The following is a 22,358-nucleotide window of genomic DNA, read 5'->3' on the forward strand; positions in this document are numbered from 1 at the left end:
CATCATCTTGTGGTTAAAAAAAACAGAAATCACCTTACATATTAAACATTTTTTTATCCACACTTTTTCTTATAAGATGAAAAAACGAGAAAAAAAAATTTTATGGATTTTTTTATATTTAAAAAAAATTGTTGAAAAATTCCTCTAACTGCACATGCTTTGTGCCACGTATCGCATTTAAGTAGTCGCCGTGGGAAAATTAATTATTCAAAAAAAAACGCAACTCCATGTGTTATCAGGTTAAAAAAATAAACAAAATTTATAATTCACAACTTAGAGTTGCAATCAAAACTTTAAATAAGCGCGCTTATAGATTTTTTTCAATAAAAACTCAAGAAATAGCGTTTTATGGACGCTTTCAAAAATTAAACCCGAATTTTAAATGTATCAGGCAACTTTAAGATCCATTTTTTGGGATTTAAAATTGACTTGAGGGCGTGATTAGATTTTTATCTGACATAGCCTAAAAAATGCACTTGTCAATTTCAAGAAAGTAAAGCCGTAATTGGGCCTATCAAACTAGCTGGTAGACATCTTAATTGCTGCGACATTTTAGTTAGTTTGTTTTTACCATTTATTATTTGTTGTTTCGATTAGTTAGGCATGTTACAAAAAGGTTGATTTTTTTGAAAGATTTTTCTTTGACAATTTACAAATGGAGACTGGGTGTTTACTGATTGTGGGTCTACCGCTTGCGGTCGCTTAGGTTCACTATTTTGCGAGATAGAAAGCGAAAAGATTGCGAGCTGTCAAACAAATATTTCGTAGACAAGCTAATAGTTTGTTGTGATGTCAAAATTTGTTTGTGAACAAATGCCGATGGCATATTTTTACTTTCGCTTAGCCGAAGTCTTCTTATAAAAGAAAAGTTCGGCTAATTGTTTTAGCTGTTAACTATGGTTAGGGTAGTTGATTCAGCAATTAATATATAACGGCTAAGTTTTTTTAACATTTCGCAAAGGTATACGCAAATTATTTTACTTGAACAAGTTTTGACATAAAAAATTTGATATATATATTTAAAAAAATATAATTCAAGAGAGGAATAATATAACATATAAAATATTTATATTTTTTTAATTTGTTTTAATACTTGTTTTTTTTAATTTTATTTCTACTGCAGATTTTATTAAAAACAAGATATCGATAACTGCTGTTACATAACGTTTCCAGTAAATTATTTACGTTTGAATATAGCTTTACGGTTTTATTTTAAAATATTTATTGTCTTAGATCAAATTTTGTTTTATTAAAACTCTGATGCTCAGCTTAATTATTAATCGACGATTCGAATTTCTTTTACATACCGAACAATAATTAACACGCCTAAAATTGTGAAATAATTTATAATTTATTTATAATCACATGTTTTTACATGTGGTCTTAAACTTATAAATAAGAGAGCATACTCTGACTTAGCTGTAGTTAGCTGCCGAGATTTGAAAATCGTTCATCAGGGCATGGTAAAAAAGTAGAAATTTTATTACGTACTGTACTTTGTATTTGAAGTGTTTCAGGTATTTCTTTAAATGCAAAAAAAATGATAAAAATTTAAGGGTTTTGTTTTCCAGTAACAATATTACTTGTTTGATGTGTTAAAAATGTATTAGATTGTAGTTGCTTGTATGTTACACCTTATTCTACTCTTAAATTTTTTTCAGGAGTTATATTTAACAATTAGGCATTTAAGAGCTAGAATATTTACAAAAATGCACGTTTTTATCGGGCTGGTGTTTGTTCTATTAGAAACATTAGAAACTGCAGCGGAATCCGAACCCTCAATTATCAATACCAATATAGAAAGTACAACCAAAACGCTTAATTCTACATTAAGTCCGACAACAGCATATGACAGCACAAGTAATGGCAATCTCAACGATGGTTTAATTTCCAATGAAAGTTTGATAACGACATTTAATTCCACTAACACAAGCATGAGAGGTGGACCGGGACATGGTATGCCGTCAGCTAGTTTAAAACAAGTTTCAAACACAATCTTGGCGATCTGTACGGCCGTTGGTATCTATCTCTGCTTCGTGACTGTATTGTACATGTGCTATTTCGGAAAAGCTAAGTTAAAATTGACCAATTCTCTAATTGTCGTGACAGTCGTAATGCAAATCCTATTGTGTATTTGGATTAACATAAAAGTTCACACCGACTTGCTCACGAAAGAATGCAACTTGGACAACATAATGGTATTCCTTTTTGATCATGGTTCGCAGGCTATTATCTACATCGTTCTTTGGCAACGACAGAACAGTGTATCAGGTTACCCTTACTTAAATTGCTTGAGTAAGTCAAGGATGAAGATATTTCGACGCGCCGTACTGATTGGCATTCTCACATCAATATTTAGTTTAACTATAATCCATATCTTACTGCCCTATTTTGCTGGCTTTCGAGGCTGCGATCCCGTAGTAGATAACTCCATCAGAGCAGCGTTTCTGCCGGCATTGGCTGTGTTTTTTCTGCTTGATACCTTGTTTAAGATCATACTTCTTTTAATGATCTTAGTGCCCATATTGCAACACCTTGCAAAAAAAAGTAGTGGGCAGACTGCTGCGCTGGAAAGAATAGTGGTTAGGTTGTGTGTTACAACTGTCATCTGCGTGCTTACAGATATCGGCTTTCTAGTGATTGCAATCACACGTATACCTGGGACAGGCGTTACCTTTCTCCCAATCATTAGCTTGCTGAATATCGAGATTACGCTCATATCGCTCATATGCTCGTTTGGAGATTACACACTCAGACTTTTCCCAATGTTGGGATGTATAAAAACTGAGGAGAAAACCCCGTCAGTTGACCCCTGCATGCCACCCAATCCAACCCCAACCCCTACTCCAAACACGTTGTCATAGAGAAGTCACGTGATGTTTATGTATAATATTCACGTGAGAAGGACAATTTTCCAAGATTAATTTTGTTCAGTAGATGGTGTTCTTTTTCTGTGCTTTTCTTTTTTTTAATAGCTGTATTGCGTGTTTTTTAATAATTATATATAATATTAATTTGGTCGTTGTTTTATTGTATTTATTAGGTAAATATTCGATATAAAAAATAATATTGTTTTGCTATTTGTTCAACGATTTATCAGCTGCAAAATCTTATCATAAAAACAATTTAATTTAGGTTCAATTTTAAATCGAAAAATCGCACTTTTTTGCAAGTAATGTTTCAATTAGTAATTTGATGCCTTGATGTTATAATTATGCGTCCGTTTAATATGATAATTAACAGTGGTGCACACATCAATTACTAGAGGATGTGTACATTTCATTTAGTTCGTAGAAAAATAAAGAATCGCTGGCCGGCAAAATTTTTTGGTAATTTTTCCCAATGCTATTATAAGTAATCTTTAAGTATTTCTTTTTACTTTTTTACTACGACTATCGACATAATAACTAAAAACTACTAAGAAATACTATATTTGTTTATGATATATTCCATTTTTCGTTAATTTGTTTTAAAACAAATTCTTCCCTTTTTTCGATATCCTTTATAGTCATTTCAATATAATGAATACCGTAATTAATCATAAGCTGTTTCATAATATCGTTGTACTCGTGTAGTGTTTCAATGCCCCCAGTTCGAATCCTGACACCGTCATCTTGCACAAACTCCATTTGTGGCGTGATGATAAAATTAAGAGAAGTCTTTCTATTCTTGTAACTAAAAATAAAGCAAATTATTTGTAAGTTATAGCTTATGCGAGAAATAGGTTGGTAGCTAAATGCAGTAGCCTATATAAATGGCCATTTACCCCTTTATTAGCTCTTGCATTTCAGGCATATTTTCTGCTTGTTTTCTCTCTTGGCTGCCAATTATATACTCTATGTAAGTAAAAGCGTCGATGGCATTCCTATCCCATAAAGTTATAACGTTTTCAGAGTTTGTTTGGCAATATTGATTGTCAACTACATTTTGAAGTCTGGTTATTTTGTGTAAATGTTGTCAGTAATAAAATAAGCATTTTAAAACACTTCTATGCAATTTTTTATGTTCAAAAAGTGATTTATTAATAGCAAATAATGGGGTAGTTGCTTAATGCAACCTTTAGTAACAAATTAAATATTTAACAATATACTTTGCAGTTTTCTGTCAGCAATTCTCCTTAGAATGGTGGTATTAAGAGAAAGAAACGTATCTTTGTCGTCAAGTTTCTCCTATCAGAAACATGAAAAAACATTCAAGGGTTATTAGCAATACCCAGAATTTTGAAAAGTTTTAGCACGCTTACATAACCATATTGGTAATAGGCGTGCACTTAATTTAAATAGCTTCAGGACATTAAGACTTATTAGATTAGTTTGTTTTAGTTTAACCTATGGGTCATTAGTGACTAAATAGGTAAACATAGATTATAATCATTTTTCCTGTATCTTACCAACTTATATTTTAATATGAATTCCTATATAGGACTAAGCTAATCAATAACATCTAGCTCAATTGGTAAAACAACAGTTTTAATTCTAAGTTAAACTTAATAATTAAAATAAATATTTTAGTCACATACTTGAGTGAGATTCATTTCTTTAACGACAGTTCTACCAATTTCTTGCTGTGGCAAAAATCGAAAATTTTCAATATTTTTTGAGTTTAAAAGTCGATTTACAAGAGTAGTTTTGCCTGTGGATTGCGCACCACAAATATACACATGCTTCATAGAGCTCTCCATGTTTACTGATATTTGATATAAAAATTGGTAAGCACGCCTATTTATATAAAATCCAGCAGTTCGCGTAATTTTTTTTATAAGAAATAAAAATAAATGTTCATCTTTTGTTATTCAAAAAATTGTTTAAGTTGAAAACACAATTTAATTAGCGAGCTAACGTTTTTAGACACGTAGAATGTAAAGATGAATAAACAATACCAATAGCCTACAAAAGTTTTGTGTTAGGGTGTTACCAATAAATGATACAGTAGTTGTGAAGCTGTATCGAAACAACAATAAGGAAATACAAAAGCTATTCTTATATTGGCAACACAAGAACGTTGAAGTGTGTTCACGGTCCATAAACTTTTTTTTCTGCGTTGAATTATAATTTATTTTATACGGCACATTTTTGGGACGTTACTAAGCTAATTATCACAAACCTAACATGAAACGTTACCCTTTTTTCATTCGCAGTTTAACTTTGGAAAATATGCACGAATGAAATTTAATATTTATTTTAAGTTTTCGTTCGGATTATATAATATAAAAACTGTGTTGCTAGATACATAGCAAAAATTAATTGATGCTTATTGGAAAACGAAATCTACTTTAAAAGCGTGCAAATTTTTTTCGAAATTTCAAATCTTTTTTTTTAAATTAATATAGGCGCGAAAAAATTCTGATTTTGATGTCAAATTAATTATTTCTAGAAAGAGTAAAAATTAGTGCAAATACATAAGAAAACTACTAAACTTACAAAATTTAATTATTCTTTTAATTAATTAGAAATTAAAAAAAACATCACCAGGCCGACTAACATAGCAAGTGACTTTGATATAAAACAAGTCGCAGCAGCTCCACCTGGCGGCGAAAGGAGAAAAGTAACTGGAGCCACGTTGGAAGTGAGGGCGGTGTTGCCACTGCTATCAGATGTACGCAAAGCGAAGCCAATCCTTTGGTGATAATTAATTTTGTATCATTTATAAGTGAATATAAAACTGCCTTTTGTTATCCCAACTAAGTTACAAATAACATTAACCTATTTGTATATTGTTAACCTTGTAATTTTTCTTTATTTTAACAATTTATTTTAACAAACCGGCAGCGTGGTGTAGTGGTAAGAACACTTGCTACACCACACATGAGGTCGTGGGTTCAATCCCCACTGTTCTCATGCTGTAGCGCCCTTAAGTAAGGCGCTATAAACGGTGTGAACTCCTGCTGAGCCAGCACTTAATCAGCAGCATAATTACCGGGCAATTTTAATCTATAATATCCCAAACTGCCACAGGCAACTCGAGACTGGGTCGGAGTAACTGATGTTACTCTATGTTTAAGTCGCGCATTCGACTTTCCCACATTGAGGATAAAGATATATACAAAAAAAAAAAAAAAAAAAAACTAACAACTCGTACACTTACTTTACTTCGTTAATATTGCCCGATAAGTCGAGTAACACAACCACGGATTCACTGCTGCCAGCAGGACCAGGCTTCGTGATATTTCCGTTTAAGGTTTCGTTCACTCCGATAACGTTGCACAATAGAAATTCGTCCACCAAACGAGTGATATTGTTGACTACATATCGTATGTCGTACTTCGAAGCTGTTGACAATAAACGTTGTGTAAGTTCATACTGTTTTGTTAAATAAACTTCATGATCTTAGCAATTTGGGCATGAGATCCTAGATTTAATCTTTGTGTTTTTAATTTAAAATCTCTTTACCGGTTCCCATGTCGTAGTCGTCTCCTGGCGACGTAAACGTTAAGGAAATTCCCTTGCTTGCGTCATCTACGTCGACCTGCTCTGCGTGCAAGTCGATCACCTGACTGGGAGGAAATTGGTCTCTGTTTGACACTTTTCTGCAAAAATTTTTAACATGAACTGATTAATTTTGTAATTTTATTTCTAAAATATTTTTTTATTACCCGGAGTAAGAGAAACCTTCAGCTGTTAAAACTCGCTCGAAGTCGTCAACCTTGGCTCCCCCTTGTGGTGGATTATAGTAGTCAGCAGAACCAGAATTTACCGTCAACGAACCTTAAAATAAATTGGTTTATTTTGTAACACCAACGATGGTTTATTATAACAATAACCAGCAAAAAAAATCATAAATTCCCTATTTTACAATTTCAATATATATCAAATATTATTTTTTGAAATATTTTTTTTAACTTTATGAATTCACTAAAATAATTAAGAAACTGCTTTAAATTTGCATTATAGTTTATCCTAAGCTTTTTTGTATTTTATTTATTTTACTTCTGTTTTTAAAATTAATTTAGTATAAATACCATCTTGTCCAATAGTTGCATAATTGACATTGGCACGTGAATGAACTGTTATAACTTTGTTGGTTCTAGTGGTATCCTGAGATACAATAACCTAAAATACATATATTGTGTTAGTTTAAAAAGAAATTCTTGTATCAAATTAAGGGGTTATCCTTTCTTCATGAAAGTAAATAAAACCTGAACAGAATATCTTCCTTGTTGGTTATATTCAGTGAAATATCTTGAATAGATTCCGTCATTGACTCGAACATCTGGGGCTGTTAAATAATAAAAAATATACAATAATATATTCATACAGAATAACTTAAGCAACATTTAAGACAGAAACCTCTTTAATGGATTAGATCATTTAAAAAGTAGAAGTTATTAATGCACAAAATATATATTTACCTGCACCAGCATCAAACAATTCAATTTCTATAACAGTTCCGTCAGGACGTCCTATTTTAGCAAGAACGTTTGCTCCCAAAACTGGTACATATCCTTGCGATACCTACAATAAAATTATTACAATATTGTTCAGGTCGACAAATTTTGTTCAGTACAGTCTTTCGTTAGGCATCTTAAAGGTTAAACTAACAAGTCGCATAGTATTGTAATTTATTGGACAAACCTGTGCATACACAACTATTGCTTCGCCAGTTCCTGCATCGATTTTATCAAGTCCAGAAGCAACTTCTATCGGAGGTGTTTTTGCGTTCGAGGCACGTGACGTCACTGTCGCTGTCATTTCTTGACTGTATGCTGAAGCAGTAGATGCATAATACCTCCATCTTCCCGTCTATAAACCCATAGTTTGTTAAATGTAAATAATACTAAAAAATTTACATGTAAAAGAAATTAAATCTACAACTTCTGTAGATACAAAGTCACGAAATGAATCAGAAATTACGAGCATTTGTTTAGAACTCCTTAAGTTACTTACATCGGTTGTTCCAGGAAGTGCAAATGTCACAATATTGAATTCGTTGTCGATTTGTGCAAGAGGGTGACCAACACAACTCTCTGGCACAACAATAGGGTTAGTAGAGAAAGTACAACCAGAAGGATGCTCGAGTACTACAGCAATGTTAATATCGTACTGAGACCAGGTAAAAGTAAACACGGTGCTGTTTCCAACAGTTGTATCGATGATTACATCACCCGTGTGGGTTGAGTATTGGTCCACTAAGAAAGATTCGCTGTGCACCTAAGAGAACAGAAAGGATATATATACGTTTGGTATATAGAAAGGAAGATAAGTTTGTATTAGTCGTCCTGTTACCAAGCAATGTTTTAAATATCTAACAACATTGCTTGACTTTGGTTAAAAAACATATTTCAGCGTGAACAATTTGTTTTAGATGTAGTAATGTAAAACAAGTTATCTTTATATAAAAAAATAGTGTTTTTAAATATTTTAAACCTGAAATGTTTCGCTGTACAAATCACCATCGTTAGTTTGGGAAAGACTCTGGAAAGCACCCAAGATGCTGATAATGTTTGTGTCACTCCCAAAAAACCATATCCCGTTTGTGTCCTCCACTAAAGTCTGAAGATCAGGATTTGCGTCCGTTACAAAGAAAATAGCATGGACCAAAGCACCCTAAATGTAAGGCTTGAAAGTACTTGGTAAATGTTACTAGTATACATATTTAATAATATACATTTTATATGCATATGAAAAAATGAACTTCAAAATGTATACTAGGGGGCAAAATATAATGTTTTGAAGTGCTTTTATACATTAATATAATGTTGTTACCGATCGAACTAGTTCGTCTGAAACATCATTAATAAGAGGTGGATCTGTTTCTTCACCGTCGGTGAAAACAATAATATTTCCACCAGCTGGATTTCCATTATTTTTTTTCAACACCTTTACAAAAATCAAAGCAACAAATTACTAATTTGATTTACAAAAATAAAACCGTTTTTTAAACATTGCTTAACTTAAGACCAAAAAAGTTATGCAATGACATAATGTTTAAATGGTGAAGTCAAGGTTTTACTAGGTGATAAATCTATATATAGAACAAACTTTTAATCCTTCTTGAAGTCCGCACCCTATACATGTTCCACCCTTAGCTTCGTCTGGAATTTTACTTAACAGCAAGTCAATCTCAGTATTACCATTCACAGTAATTAGGTCGTTGAGAGTGGTGGCCTCCGTGTTAAAGGAAACCATAGCAACCTGATCTCCAAGCACGTATTGGGATATAAAGATACTAACAACCTGCCTCATTTGGTAAAGTCGATCCTGGAAGTTAACAAAACAAATTGTATTAACAAGCTGACAGCAGGGCAAAGTATATACCCGAGTTAGCGAAAAGATTAAGAAGACACCACGAACAAATTAAAAAATATACAAAGAAAAGAGTAGGTATATCATTCTTACACCATCCATGCTTCCCGATACATCTAGTACCAAAACATGTCTACTTGAAGACTGAGGCTGGGTGATTCTGAACAGCGGAGTAGTATCACGAATTGGGTTTCCAGGACCATTAGCATTGTTCGCAAAGTCGTCAGATTCCATGATCACCTCCCATGTGCTTTTTAGATTACACAATCTATTCTGCTCGTTTGGCGCTTCTTTGTTGTGTAAGTTTTGCGAGTCAGTGACATCATCATGACAAAACGTTACAACCTTAACAAATATTTACATTTGAGACAATTTGTCACTTGTAAAGTATGCAATTTATAACGCATTACATGTTTGCACATCGTAATGTAAAATATATATAAGTTTTACTGCATGACACTACGTTGTAAATAAGAAACTTAGAGCTATATTACCTGTGGTAAATACTGCATGGACATCAATGATGTTGATAAGTCGCTAGACTGTTCTTCATACGGAACAAACTGACAACCGTCTTCTACCAATCCGTTCTCCCAGTTTTTGTTACAGTCACGTGATGTCCCGGTTGAGTAATCAATGATCTTAAATTCGCCTTGCAATGAAGATGGACATCTAAACAAATTAAAATTCATAGACATAGATATTTAAGTGTAAATTTAAATACTTTAACTGTACTAAGAAATTTGTATTTACTTGGTGGCCTCCACTTCTCCCTTGCTGTTGAAATAAAATGGGCTGTAGCCATTGGTGAAGTATTCGTCGAAAACTCCCCAGCGATAGTGGGCCCATTCGTGCACAATAGATTTTCCTGCAAGAACAAAACACTTATTCACACTTGATTAAAACAGATATTTAAATATAAACATTGCCATCAACTTTTCAAGTTTAGATATGTATCTGTTGTTTAAAGTTACTTCAATTGTGCACCAAATTTATTGTCATACCTTTAGGTCCAAACAGCTGCACGACAGAATCGTTAACTAAGTAGTTAGGTGTCAGATGAATGTAAGTGCCAGGCTGTCCACAGTCTCCATATTGAACTGTGTAGGGTTGGTCTTGGTATACTGGACTAGCATGTGCAACCAGTATATCAGCCTGTAAATATTAAATTGGTTTAGTGGATATCTAAACATTGAAGATGAGATATTGGGTATATGCAAACTTACAGTTTCGTAGTTTTCGTGCATTGCCTGGGCTTGCCCATAATTTCCATTCCAATGTTTTGGAATAACAACTGTGATTTCACCGAAAAATGCCCTTTGCTTGGTTGCAGTGTAAAGTGCAGATGATGCTTCTGTCCATGCTTCCTATACATTAATTTTTTTTTTTTTTTTTTTTGAAAACAAAAACTTGTCATTTTTATAACTTTTTAAAATAACATAATTTTTCTTGAAAATATTTGGTGACGTATATTTGTATTTCATCTACGTCAATGCAGAAAGTTATGCGTAAGTAAACTTTTAAAGATTTATTCAACATTAATCAACGTTCGACCTCAAATATTTGTTTCTTTTGTCAAATCAAGTTAGGCTTTTTTGATTAATTACAGATTTATTGTTACTTTTTACATATGGACCCACGGCCATTTGCGGAGAAGTTGCCAAAGAAACGGCCGCAATTAAACTCAAATAACTTTTTTTATTGCCAGTAAATATTTGTGAAGTGGGCTAAAGTTTCGCTAATAATTCAAGAATGTTTAACGTCCACGTAAACGTAAGAGCCTACGTAGACCAATTATATATCAATTTGTAAAATGTTCAGATTCCATAAGGCTGTACGCTATGTAACGAAAAACACAATTCGGTAAGTAATACAATATTCAAGAAATAAAAAAAAATGACTAACCATATTTAATAATAGGCCTACCTCAACGGTAAGTTTACGAAATTAATTTTACAAAAAAATTTAATAAAAGAAACTGTCAATTGTTGACTAAAATACTTTCTACCTTTTTAACAAAACCAAAATTTGTTTATTTAAAGTTAATTATTCACAATTATATTTTTTTAAGCCAGTTATTTTAATAGCTGATTTTTCAGGATTTCAAGTACCCTATTCCAAGTAAAATGTAAATGAATTACTTAAACAAGATATATGCCTTTGTATTATAATTTTGTTATTTTAAACCAAAAGAAATGGGAAAAATTATGATTTTCTTTTTTTAAATAAAAACTTAACCTTGATTGACGTTATAAGATTTGGGTCTTCTGCAATTTCAGGATTAATTGCAATAACGACCCCACGATACGCATTGATGTTTAATGTCACGGTAGACCCCTTGGTAACATCGTTGAAACACAAACAAAAAACAAATAACAAAATAATTTTAATCATCTTAAAATCTTTTCGAAAAAATAAATATATCAAATTTAGTTCTGGGTACCTAAAAAAAGTAAAGTTATATTTAAAAATATCTTTACCGTTTATCCTACTCGTAATAAACCAATTTGATATCTGCTAAACACTACTAAATATTTTTTATTAGTGCAAATTTATTTATAGGTTAGCTTTGTATCCTCCGTGAATAAAACGCGTTTTCTTTTTTTGGTTGATCGTCAACTTAAAGTAAATACACATGACTTTTCGCACACCAAGCTAATTTATCCTCAATAAAAAATTCATAAAATAAGAGTTACTGTTTTCCTTTTATAACAAAAAACTATTTTCAAGGGAAATTGTATCGAGAAATAATTGATTTAAAATTTTATTAATTCTTTTTTCGAAAAGGACAACATATTTTTTAATTTTCGTGCCATATGCTAAAGTAAAAATATTAAATAATAAAATACATAAACAGATAAAAATTAAAGTCCTGAAGGTGTTATTTTATAGATTAAAAAAGTTTAAAATATGGTTGGCAAAGGTGCAATCAATTTTATTCCAGTTTTAACGAGAGAATTTAGAAAATCAACAGCCCGCTAGTGGGCGCGTAGTTAATGCCATGTTTAGAAGCTATTCACAGGACAATAGCTGTCAAGTTTTAAATATTTCTGTAGTAAAGTTGTAGTGTTAGTCTGTTATTTGCAAAGAAAAATCAAATTGTCTCTTGTTTATTAACTTAAACTAAACGTTATTAAAAGTTTTCTATATTTTATAAAGTAAAAAGTGAAAAACTTAAAAAATTATGCGAGTGCTTATTCATTAATTTTATTTTACCAATTGCTAGATTCAAAGATTGTTAAAACAAGATCATTTTAAACTTTTATAATGTCTGCTCCAAAACCAAGACAATGTCATATTGTTCAAGGGCCCAATGGGTATGGTTTTCATTTGCACGGTGAAAAAGGCAAAGTCGGTCAAAGAATAAGAAAAGTTGAGGCTGATTCAGCGGCCGAGCACGCTGGTTTAAAAGCCGGTGACCGAATTATCTCGGTCAACGGAATGAACGTCGAAAAGGAATCACATCAGCAAGTTGTGGCACGCATCAAGGAAAAATCCGGAGAAACGGATTTGCTTGTCGTTGATGAGGAAACCGATAAATACTTTGCGGATAAAAATATTCCGATCACGGAGGATTTGCTAAAAGAAGAAGAGGAGAGCACAGAAGAGCCAGCTGCAAATCCAACTCCTCCTCCAAGCCCCAAGGAGCAGGAGAAAGTTGTTGATTCTGAAAATGGAGAGGAAGAGCAAAGACCCAGGTTGTGTTATCTTGAAAAAGGTGACGGCGGATACGGATTTAATCTTCATTCCGAAAAGGGAAAACAAGGAAGATTTATTAGAAGTGTCGATGCAGGTAGCCCATCTGAGGAATCAGGTTTAAAAGCAGGAGACAGAATTATCGAGATTAACGGAGTCAATCTTGAATACGAAAAACATAGCGAAGTTGTGGCTGCCATTAAAAAATCAGGAGATAAAGTCAACATGCTTGTCGTCGATGAAAAAACAGATAATTTCTTTAAAGAGTGTGACGTTACCCCAACTGCGGAACATCTTGATGGTCCCTTGCCAAAACCTAAAGCGGAACCATTGGTTGAAAATGGCAGCGAGTCAAAACCCGCAGCAAAACCTGCTGAATCACCAAAACAAGAACCTACTAAGCAAAAAGAAAACGAAGTTGCTGCGGATCTTTTTACAGTCGACCTGACACAGTTAAAAGAGATGGGCAAGGGAAAAAAGAAAGCAGCGCCATCTTCCAATTGGAATAACAGACAAGCTATTTTTAACAATCTGTAAGTGATAGCAGTTATATTTTGACGGTATCGGGAGTTATTAAACTGGTATTTAAAAAAAAATCCTAATTGTTATTACTCTTGAAATGAAATAATCTCAATAGATCTTTTGAATTGATTTTTTTTTAAAATTGTATCAGTATTTTTTGCAAACTTTTGCAAAAAGGAATGGGTTTTTTATTTAAATTGTATTTCAGTGTTTTAAATATTTTACAATTTTGTGTACGAAATAGCATATATTGGTAATTTCCTTTCACGTCAACAGCCTATTTTTTTAATCTTCAAATGGTTTTTGCACTTTATTAAATCACATATTAATCACACATTCTATAATTTATATAATTAATAAGTGTTATATTTAACAGAAAATATTTTTATATATTTATGAACGGAATAACAAAATGCAGAGGTGTTAATTAATATGTGCTTTGGAGAATATTAATGTAACATAACAGATAAAATGATAACAAATTATGTGAAAATGCTTAATGATTAACTAAAAATGCTGCCTATGTTTTAAAATTTTATAGCCCTTTTGCAAGTTTTAGATTAATGTTTAAAGCCAACTTAACCCAGTTTTACGATAGAATTTTGTTTAAGTTTTGAAAATATTGGTTTGGCATTCTACTTTATTAAAACCGGTAAATCTGGTTTTAATAAGCGATAAAAATCTCTTAAACTAATGACACACCCTTTAAGCATTGTGCAATATTTAAGTAAATATTGGCTTTTGTTTGATCAGTGGAACTCATTTCTCCTTAAAGTGTGTTTGAATTGCTTGTTAAAGTGTAACTTTAATCAACATTTATTCTAAAGGGTTAGCGGTAACGGTACGGCTATTCATTTTGTAACCTAAATTATATGACCCTTAGAAAATCTAATTTTTGTTTGGGATTCCGTGATTTATTGTTGAAAATAACACCGAATTATCGTTGCTTGTTAATTTTTAATCAAATATTTGCGAATTATATTTTACATGTCAATTTAGTTCAAAATAAATATTGTCCATTTCTTTTGGGGTATTACGCTATTTAAAACATTATAACCATTTCATTTGTCCAGTTCAATTTAAACTGTATATTATACTGTATAGATACTATTTGTCATTCATAACTTAGTCATAACATTTATGAAAGTTTAGCATATTTAATAAAGGTAAACTGCGTTACAAATGACTAATACCAATTACTCAACATAAATTATTTCTGGAAGATAACAAAATTGTAAATATTCTTGTTTTTCATTTGTATATATAAGTTTCGTAAAATTCATCTCCATTGTGATATCATATATTGTGTAATTATTTCTATTCTTCATTAGGACTGTTTAATTTTATCTTTAATATGTTATCGACCAAATTATAGATTTTCGATTAGTGTTTTTTAATTTTTTTAAGCCTATAAAAAAATGTGTAATGTTTTGTGCTAAAAAAATTATGTAGTTACATTACATCAATGTCGTAGTACAGCATTTAAGTGTTTTTTTAATTAACCATAATTTTCCTTTAATTTAGTGTTAGTTCATGTAGATCTATTTTCCTATAACTGTTTCTATGATTAAGTTCTGTAATTAAAACATATAAATACTGTACAACATAAGCTTCAACTATCTACTGTTGGTGTAATTAATTGTATTTTATCTCTCTGATTTAAAAGTTATCATATATCTTGCTTATAAAATTCATTTATTCCAAAATTGTTGGTGATTTTTTGTTTAAAATTAAAATTTTTAAAATTATTGCAAGATGGAATTTCGTGTACGTACTACCATAGCTGTATTTGTAATAAATAAGATTTGTCAATAAAATTTGTAATTTGTCATTAGAATGTTTAATGCAAATGTACTTCTCATTTCTAAAATAGACAGGAAAAAAGGCAAAAAAAACTTAGCTTTTACAGAAATATATTTATATGTGGGTTATTTTTTTAAAACCTATTAATTATAGAAGCAATGCCTTTATATATTTTTCTCAAAACTTGTATTAACAATATAGGAAAGTAAATTGCTAATCCTATAACAGATTAGTTAATTACATAAGAGGGTATTAAGTGTTAGAACCAATTAGGCCAACATATGTGTACGATTTTAAAAGGTATATAATCTCAATTTTTAACCTAATTTCAACTTGTACAAATTAGAAAAAGAAAAAATATATAATTTTTTATGGATATTATACAACAACTCGTACTGTTTTAAAAACTTTGAATTTTCTTATGCGGTCAATAAACAAATACAATAGAACCAAGAACAAATTATATGTCAAATAGCTTTCCCCTTTGTGCTACTTAAGATTACAAATAGCTTTGTTTTCCTAATTACAGGCCGAATTATATTTTACAAAATCAAGTATACATTTGTAACTTAATGCTTGATTTTTTATACTTGAAAATGCCTAAACCTTGATAATTTTCATTTATTTTGTTTTTTTAATTTATAAATTAAATTGTGATTATTTAGCAAGGGTAATTTTGCTAAAATGAGGCAATAAAATGATCATTAAAAAGCAACCAAAATTATGTTGTTTATAAAGCACTTTGTAAAAATATATATTGTAAGAGGGTAGTAAATAATGTTTGTGAGAAATGAATAAATTGCATATGATAAAAATGCTGATTTTAAAACATGTATAGACAATATGCTGATTTGCTAGATTGCGACATTATTTAAATTTTGGCATCCGACCAAATTAGAATGAAGTGATTTTTTTAACAAGTCCTTGAATAAGATAGTTGGAAATTACCAAAAAAATTTTCCCTTTGAAAAATCAAAAAGTTAACTATTATCACTGCAGCACCACAGGAAAAGTAACATGATTGAGGTATATTAAAATTAGATGGTAGCAGATGTTGATGAAGAAATATATAATAGGTAATAAAAGCATGATTAAGGAGGTAATTTCCTATAGAATCAGATAAAAAAATTAGTAACTTTCACCAATGATCAATTCTGCATTGGTTACTTGGATATAATATGGGCACCATTGGACGGGGTTGCAACATAGAATGTTGATTTTCCAGAGTAGTTAGCCTAAAAGTGTAATAAATCTTACTAAGATACATATAAAATTTTTACCGGCAGCGTGGTGTAGTGGTAAGAACACTTGCTACACCACACATGGGGTCGTGGGTTCAATCCCCACTGATCTCCTGCTGTAGCGGCCTTGAGTAAGGCGCTATAAACGGTATGAACTCCTGCTGAGCCAGCACTTAATCAGCAGTATAAATATTGGGGAATTATAATCTATAATATCCCAAACTGCAAAAAGGCAACTCGAGACTGGGTCGAAGTAACTGATGTTACTCTATGTTTAAGTCGCACATTCGACTTTCCCACATCATGGATAAAGATATATACAAAAAAAAAAAAATAATCTACCTATAAACATGCAGCAATGCCAACATACTCAAATTGACAAAAAAAAATTTTTAGATAAAATATTGACCTGGATATGCTTTACAGCGTCGTCCACCTTATCAGCATCAATTAGAGTCACCGTACACCCCCCAAAACCACCCCCAGTCATCCGACTTCCGTAAACTCCGGGACATTCAAGAGCAAGTTTAACCAACTCATCCAATTCCTTACAACTCACCTCATAATCGTCCCTAAGCATTTTTGTATTTTACAAAACCTTTTAACCAAGAAATGTAAAAATAAAGATATATGTGTTTGACTAGATCATAGCATGTAACCTAATGTATTGAAGAGTTTGGGGTTTAGGAAATAATTATATGTATGTTACTAAAGAACGTTGCTGGCATAAAATAAGCAGTGCAAAGAATGGAGTCACCGTCATTTGTAGGAAATTCTCAGAGGAGATGTTGCAAATATAATAGTTGTCCTGACAATCCAAATGAAAACTTGTCCTTGAAACCTGTGAGAGTTTTCTTATCTTCTAAAACCAAAAAATTATGCACTAACATACAATACCTTAAAGAGTTGTGACTGTCCACCATCAGTTTACCAAACAGTTGATAATTTCCTTCCTTCAAAGCGTTCGCAGCTTCCACAGTTCGTTGTATCTCTCCAATGACGTGTTTTGCCCGCAAGTACACCACATCTTCCATTTGTTCTTTAGCCTCTAAGTGTTAGGTAAAGTATATTAAAAATAACAATACTTAAAAAGCATTTGTGCTTTTTTTTGTAAATATTTTTTTAGTAAAAATTATTTTTAGGTTTTTAAATTTTTTCATACTTTTTAAGTCTTTGAGATTTGCCTCCCTTAAACTCTTTTTGCCGAGAATTTCTGCTGCTTTATAACAGTGTTTTCTGCGTGTGGGATACTCGCTTCCAGTTAGCTCATGTCGAACATTTGAGTTTATAATCAGAAATATTACATCTGGGTTGCTTAGTTCAATTAAACTAGCTTCCATCGATCTAAATTTTATTTAATTATGAGCGTTGGCAAAAACCGATTAAATAACAACATATTGCAAAATTATGATTTGTAATTTTTAGTATTGCATAAAATACTTTTTACTTTAATTTAAGTAGAAATTTAACACAAAAGCACAGGGCTTTATCTTTCTAAGTAACCTGGACACTATTATAGGCCGCTAGTAACTTACCTGCAATCAATAAGCAGTGCATTGCCCTTAGTACCCATCACACTTATAAATTGATCCATAATTCCGCATGGCATGTTAGCAAACTTGTGCTCAGCCTCTTGGCATGATAACGCTTTTGATTTAAGGTCGTCAGGTGACACTAAAAGTATAAATGCGGATAAAAATCCAAAACAGAGTCAATTTTAGTGACGTAAATATTTGTGTTGAATATATATAAAACATAAAGGGCCAATGAAAAAATGATCAACATTTTGATTAAACTATTTAAGTATTTGAAGAAGTTTAGGTGTTTGCTGTTCTTTTATTACGGATTTCAACAATGAAACTTAACCCCAAAAGCCCTGGAGAATCAACCCCGATAAGAGCCAAAGGTAAATTTAAAAGTGGGAAACAATTACTATTTTTACAATGTAAAAATAACTTTTAGGCAAAAAATTAAAAAAAAAAAAATTTAATAAATTAAGTAAGTTACCTCCAGTTAAGGCTTCCAAGAAAGTGTACACAGCCACTTCAAGTGAAGCAGAACTCGAGACCCCTCCACCAATTGGAACACTGCTTACGATCATCGCCTTAAAATTGGGAATCGGTGAAACTAAAAAAAAAATTAAAATTAAAATTAAAAAAGGGTAATAGAATCACAAAATTTTAAAAAAGTATTTACTTTTAAATGATTGAACGACCCCCTTCACATAATTAGCCCATAATGGGGTTCCTGGGGTAAGGGGATTATCTAAAGTTGGCGACTTAAATTCAACAATCTTTGAACTGTCTGCAGAATCAGCTGCCGTGGCAACAATATTTATATCAGAGTTAACATCACAGCATCCCACCACCACAGTAACCTGAGGTAAAGCCTAAAACAACGAGTATGTTAAAGTGGGATCTATTTAAAACATTTTTTATGGTTTAGTATCACTGACAGCAATTTGTTTTTAAAAGGGGTGGTAGCCCACCCTGGTAAGTAAAGCACTGTGCTCGTACAGAGATTTTTTTGGGTTAAAAAATACACGTCTGAAATTAGAGTTTTGCATGTCTGGTTTTTAAAAATTCTTGTAAATACACGCACAAGATCTTGTCAAAAACTACCCTACTTTCCGGATTAAAGTCTACTTTTTACTTATCATCTTATTCTTTGGGTAATGAACAAAAAATGTGTGTTTTTTGGAACACAATATATCTAAAATCCTATTTACAAAACCTTCAATTGTTTAATAAGTAATTAATTTTAATTTTTTTAAATATGTTCAGATGTCACCCAATTTGCAACAACTTGCAGCGTGGTGTAGTGGTAAGAACCGGCAGCATGGTGTAGTGGTAAAAACACTTGCTACACCACCATGAGGTCGTGGGTTCAATCCCCACTGATCTCATGCTGTAGCGTCCTTAAGTAAGGCGATATAAACGGTATGAACTCCTGCTGAGCCAGCACTTAATCAACAGCATAATTACTGGGCAATTATAATCTATAATGTCCCAAACTGCCACAGGCAACTCGAGACTGGGTCGGAGTAACTGATGTTACTCTAGGTTGAAGTCGCGCATTTAACATTCTCACATCAAAGATATATACAAAAAAAAAAAACTTGGTAATACTCACCATGGGAAAAACGAATCCCTCATTGTAGTCTGTGTGTTCCCCTATTAAGTTTACTCTTCCAGGGGCACTTGTAACAATACTTGGAACATAGCCGGGAAAAGTTTCTTTAAAAGCTGACTTGGCTTGGCTTATTAGGTCCTCAATGGAAGGGATTTCTGTGACAGACATCGTATTATCCTTACCAAAATGGTAATGATTTTCTTTTAAATCTAAATACAGAAATAGGGTTGTGTCAAAAACGAAAATCAAAAAAAATCACGGAAAATCACGTAGTTAGTACAATAGCAATTAATGCCTGAAATCATTGGTTTTATAACCACCACAACTATAATAAAACGTCGTTTACTGACATTCGACTGAACAACTTTTAAAATTTTTCAACGTGCAGACGCGTTCCAATTGTAGAGGGTGAATACCCTTAAATAGAACTTTTTACTAAATATATTTTTTTTATCCTTAACGTGGGTTACTTAACCTAACCCAGTTTTGAGTTCCCTTTTTAGTTTTTGACATGGATAAACCTGATATACTTAATATCATACCAATTTAATTAATATAAATTGTTTGGAGGGGTAAGTAGGCAGCGTTAAGGGATGTTAAACGCAGTGCTTTGCTGCATAAAGTCTTAGTTCGACCCCATTACTTCTACGTCATGTTGCTTTAAAATTACTAAGGGTACGTAATTTACCAAGACAAAAGCTAATCGGCAGTTCAAATAATCACTAATATTTATACGGTCGTTAACGGCAAATCTTGAGCGTAGGGACAAAAATTTACTCCATCGTGGGTTAGGTCGCAAAACCAACATTCTCACATTGTAAATAAAACATATATAAAACACTAGTGCCAGAGACTTGAAAGCTATGAAAGAACTTTATAGCAAAAAGGAGAATATTTAAACCTGTAGGTTATCTAAAGTAAAACAAAGTCACCAACTTTTTTTACAATTTTTTTTTGTCATTTTTTCCCGTCGCATTGTTGTAATATTAATTGTATATCGTATTTATTATTTACTTTGATCAATGTGCGAAAAAACAAAATGAATAAAAATAAAATTATCCTTTAAACATATGTTTAGAAGGCTATAGTTTATATATTGTTATATTTTGCCACTCGTAAAAGAAAACGACTAATTTGAAATAACACAAATTCAACTGTCGTTTTTTTAACGTTTTTTTTAACATAAGCTCAGGAGTTCTATTACACTTTTTTTGTAAAAAAACAATTTGTCACAACAGTCACTTTCAGGGATCCGTTCCATTAGCTTTTTACCATTTGCTTTCTTTTTTCCGTTAAACTACTATTTGTCGAAAAAATCTGCTTATTTAAGATCCGTTCCATTTGTTTCAGGTTCGTTAGTTTTTTTCATTTGTTTCCGTTAATTTTTTTTTTCGCCAAAAAATTATCCGTCAAAGAAATCCGCTTCATTAAAATCCGTTTCATTTGTTTCCGTTCCAAATGTTTCCGTTCCAACTATTTCGGTTCCATCTGTTTCCTTTCCATTTAATTCGGTTCCATTTGTTTCGTTTCCATTTGTTTCGTTTCCATTTATTTCGTTTTCATTTGTTTCCTATCAATCTGTTTTTTTCCAACAGTTTCTAGCCCCCCTTTATTATTTACTTTGATCAATGTGCCAAAAACCAAAATAAATAAATAAAAAAAATTATCCTTTGTAGGAAAGCGCTTAGCATCTCCATCAATTCCAATGCCAAGGCTTTCCTAGCCTCAAACCAGACTTGATGCCGGTTCACACCGAACGACGAGAAAACCGTATGACCTGTTGGTGGCCTTGGACAATAAAATACAGCGTTGGCCACTGGGGTACCAAAAACAGAACATTATTAACCAGAATCAACTGATATTGATTCAACAAACAAAAGAAATACCTAAGAAACCGATTCAACAAACAAAAGAAATACGTAAGAAACCCATTTTCACAGGCGCAATAATAACTTTCGTTCGGCGAACCGAAACAGTGCAAACTCGCTACCATCCCGTGCGGTTTAAACACCGTACAAAAGACTTATTAATATGAAAAAACTCATAGAGACTTTATTTATGTATATTTAAATATATACAGGTTATAAAGGGGACAAACAAATTAACCCCTTCATTCAAGGACAAGTCTAACGCCCATAAGGCAGTTAGACGCTCTAAATTTATTCGTTATTATATTGAACATGGTCCAATTGTATATTTTTCGCGTGCCCTTGTAAAACATTGTCGCTATTTGTTATGTAGAGCCAGTGGAAGCTGTGCCTAATTTTCTGTTCAGTCGTACTGTATTATTCTATAGATTTCATAGAATAAGGGTTAATAGTGTAACCCTTTTGATGTAAAAATGTGGATTGACAGTTCTCCGTTTTGTGTTTTTTCCTGCGCGATTTTATTTTCTGACAGAGTATATTTTTTTGGTTCCTAAAACACACACCTATTTTTACTTTGCCAAGTTTTTATTTAGAATTAGTTAACAGTTAAATACCATTATAAAGGATGTAGTCGATATACGAAAGACGTTTTTTTGTGTGTAATGTACTCGTAATTATGTTTATCGCTATGTATGTAACCTAGAAACCAGATTTTTGTAGTGTGTACGTGTAATACCGTTTTGTATATGTGTAATGTAACTTTCGGGATAATTATGTGATGAACGTGCTTGATTAATAAATAGATGTTGTCTGTAGATTTGGTTTGCTATTTTTGACCATTTCTAACGGGTCTT

The 22,358-nt window shown here is 32.0% G+C and overlaps 4 protein-coding genes across 4 annotated transcripts; 1 reads left to right on the forward strand and 3 right to left on the reverse strand.

Annotated features, from left to right (window-relative positions):
• Window positions 1–3,082: 3,082 nt before the first annotated feature.
• On the reverse strand, window positions 3,083–4,782 carry LOC145758871 (uncharacterized). The gene is made up of 4 exons (XM_082572549.1): window positions 4,520–4,782; window positions 4,091–4,169; window positions 3,767–3,920; window positions 3,083–3,675 (listed from the first exon to the last, which is right to left on the reverse strand). Exons 1-4 carry the CDS (start codon window positions 4,679–4,681, stop codon window positions 3,438–3,440), a joined length of 633 nt encoding a protein of 210 aa, XP_082428675.1. The 5' UTR covers window positions 4,682–4,782; the 3' UTR covers window positions 3,083–3,437.
• Window positions 4,783–5,011: 229 nt separating this feature from the next.
• LOC145759687 (calcium-activated chloride channel regulator 3A-1-like) lies at window positions 5,012–11,636 on the reverse strand. The gene is made up of 18 exons (XM_082573536.1): window positions 11,481–11,636; window positions 10,469–10,609; window positions 10,247–10,397; window positions 9,996–10,110; window positions 9,737–9,914; window positions 9,336–9,587; window positions 8,979–9,197; window positions 8,703–8,816; window positions 8,364–8,543; window positions 7,884–8,147; window positions 7,572–7,739; window positions 7,349–7,451; window positions 7,136–7,215; window positions 6,959–7,049; window positions 6,593–6,704; window positions 6,390–6,526; window positions 6,085–6,268; window positions 5,012–5,616 (listed from the first exon to the last, which is right to left on the reverse strand). Exons 1-18 carry the CDS (start codon window positions 11,634–11,636, stop codon window positions 5,442–5,444), a joined length of 2,820 nt encoding a protein of 939 aa, XP_082429662.1. The 3' UTR covers window positions 5,012–5,441.
• Window positions 11,637–12,475: 839 nt separating this feature from the next.
• Window positions 12,476–15,264, forward strand: LOC145759058 (Na(+)/H(+) exchange regulatory cofactor NHE-RF1-like). Its single transcript, XM_082572788.1, has one exon. It carries the CDS (start codon window positions 12,510–12,512, stop codon window positions 13,473–13,475), a length of 966 nt encoding a protein of 321 aa, XP_082428914.1. The 5' UTR covers window positions 12,476–12,509; the 3' UTR covers window positions 13,476–15,264.
• Window positions 15,265–15,526: 262 nt separating this feature from the next.
• Window positions 15,527–19,838, reverse strand: LOC145759426 (galactokinase-like). Its single transcript, XM_082573259.1, has 8 exons — window positions 19,637–19,838; window positions 18,701–18,893; window positions 18,512–18,631; window positions 18,040–18,178; window positions 17,667–17,848; window positions 17,402–17,552; window positions 16,914–17,076; window positions 15,527–16,498 (listed from the first exon to the last, which is right to left on the reverse strand). The coding sequence occupies exons 1-8, from the start codon at window positions 19,802–19,804 to the stop codon at window positions 16,427–16,429; spliced, it is 1,188 nt and encodes a 395-aa protein (XP_082429385.1). The 5' UTR covers window positions 19,805–19,838; the 3' UTR covers window positions 15,527–16,426.
• Window positions 19,839–22,358: the final 2,520 nt, after the last annotated feature.

Source organism: Corella eumyota, chromosome 7, assembly GCF_963082875.1.
Source record: "Corella eumyota chromosome 7, kaCorEumy4.1, whole genome shotgun sequence".
Taxonomy (NCBI): Eukaryota; Metazoa; Chordata; class Ascidiacea; order Phlebobranchia; family Corellidae; genus Corella; species Corella eumyota.

What these genes read in the sequence shown, in the direction of transcription:
- LOC145759687 (XM_082573536.1), bottom strand. Translation starts at nt 11,636, where the DNA reads ATGATTAAAATTATTTTGTTATTTGTTTTTTGTTTGTGTTTCAACGAT. An exon ending in CAGACGAACTAGTTCGATCG is followed by an intron (nt 8,544 to 8,702) that starts GTAACAACATTA and finishes CCTTACATTTAG; the next exon opens with GGTGCTTTGGTCCATGCTAT. An exon ending in GAAGGTTTCTCTTACTCCGG is followed by an intron (nt 6,527 to 6,592) that starts GTAATAAAAAAA and finishes AAATTTTTGCAG; the next exon opens with AAAAGTGTCAAACAGAGACC.
- LOC145759058 (XM_082572788.1), top strand. Translation starts at nt 12,510, where the DNA reads ATGTCTGCTCCAAAACCAAGACAATGTCATATTGTTCAAGGGCCCAAT.
- LOC145758871 (XM_082572549.1), bottom strand. Translation starts at nt 4,681, where the DNA reads ATGGAGAGCTCTATGAAGCATGTGTATATTTGTGGTGCGCAATCCACA. An exon ending in AAGAAATGAATCTCACTCAA is followed by an intron (nt 4,170 to 4,519) that starts GTATGTGACTAA and finishes TGTTTCTGATAG; the next exon opens with GAGAAACTTGACGACAAAGA. An exon ending in ATGCAAGAGCTAATAAAGGG is followed by an intron (nt 3,676 to 3,766) that starts GTAAATGGCCAT and finishes CTTTATTTTTAG; the next exon opens with TTACAAGAATAGAAAGACTT.
- LOC145759426 (XM_082573259.1), bottom strand. Translation starts at nt 19,804, where the DNA reads ATGTCTGTCACAGAAATCCCTTCCATTGAGGACCTAATAAGCCAAGCC. An exon ending in AGGGATTCGTTTTTCCCATG is followed by an intron (nt 18,894 to 19,636) that starts GTGAGTATTACC and finishes TCGTTGTTTTAG; the next exon opens with GCTTTACCTCAGGTTACTGT. An exon ending in GCACTGCTTATTGATTGCAG is followed by an intron (nt 17,849 to 18,039) that starts GTAAGTTACTAG and finishes AATAAAATTTAG; the next exon opens with ATCGATGGAAGCTAGTTTAA.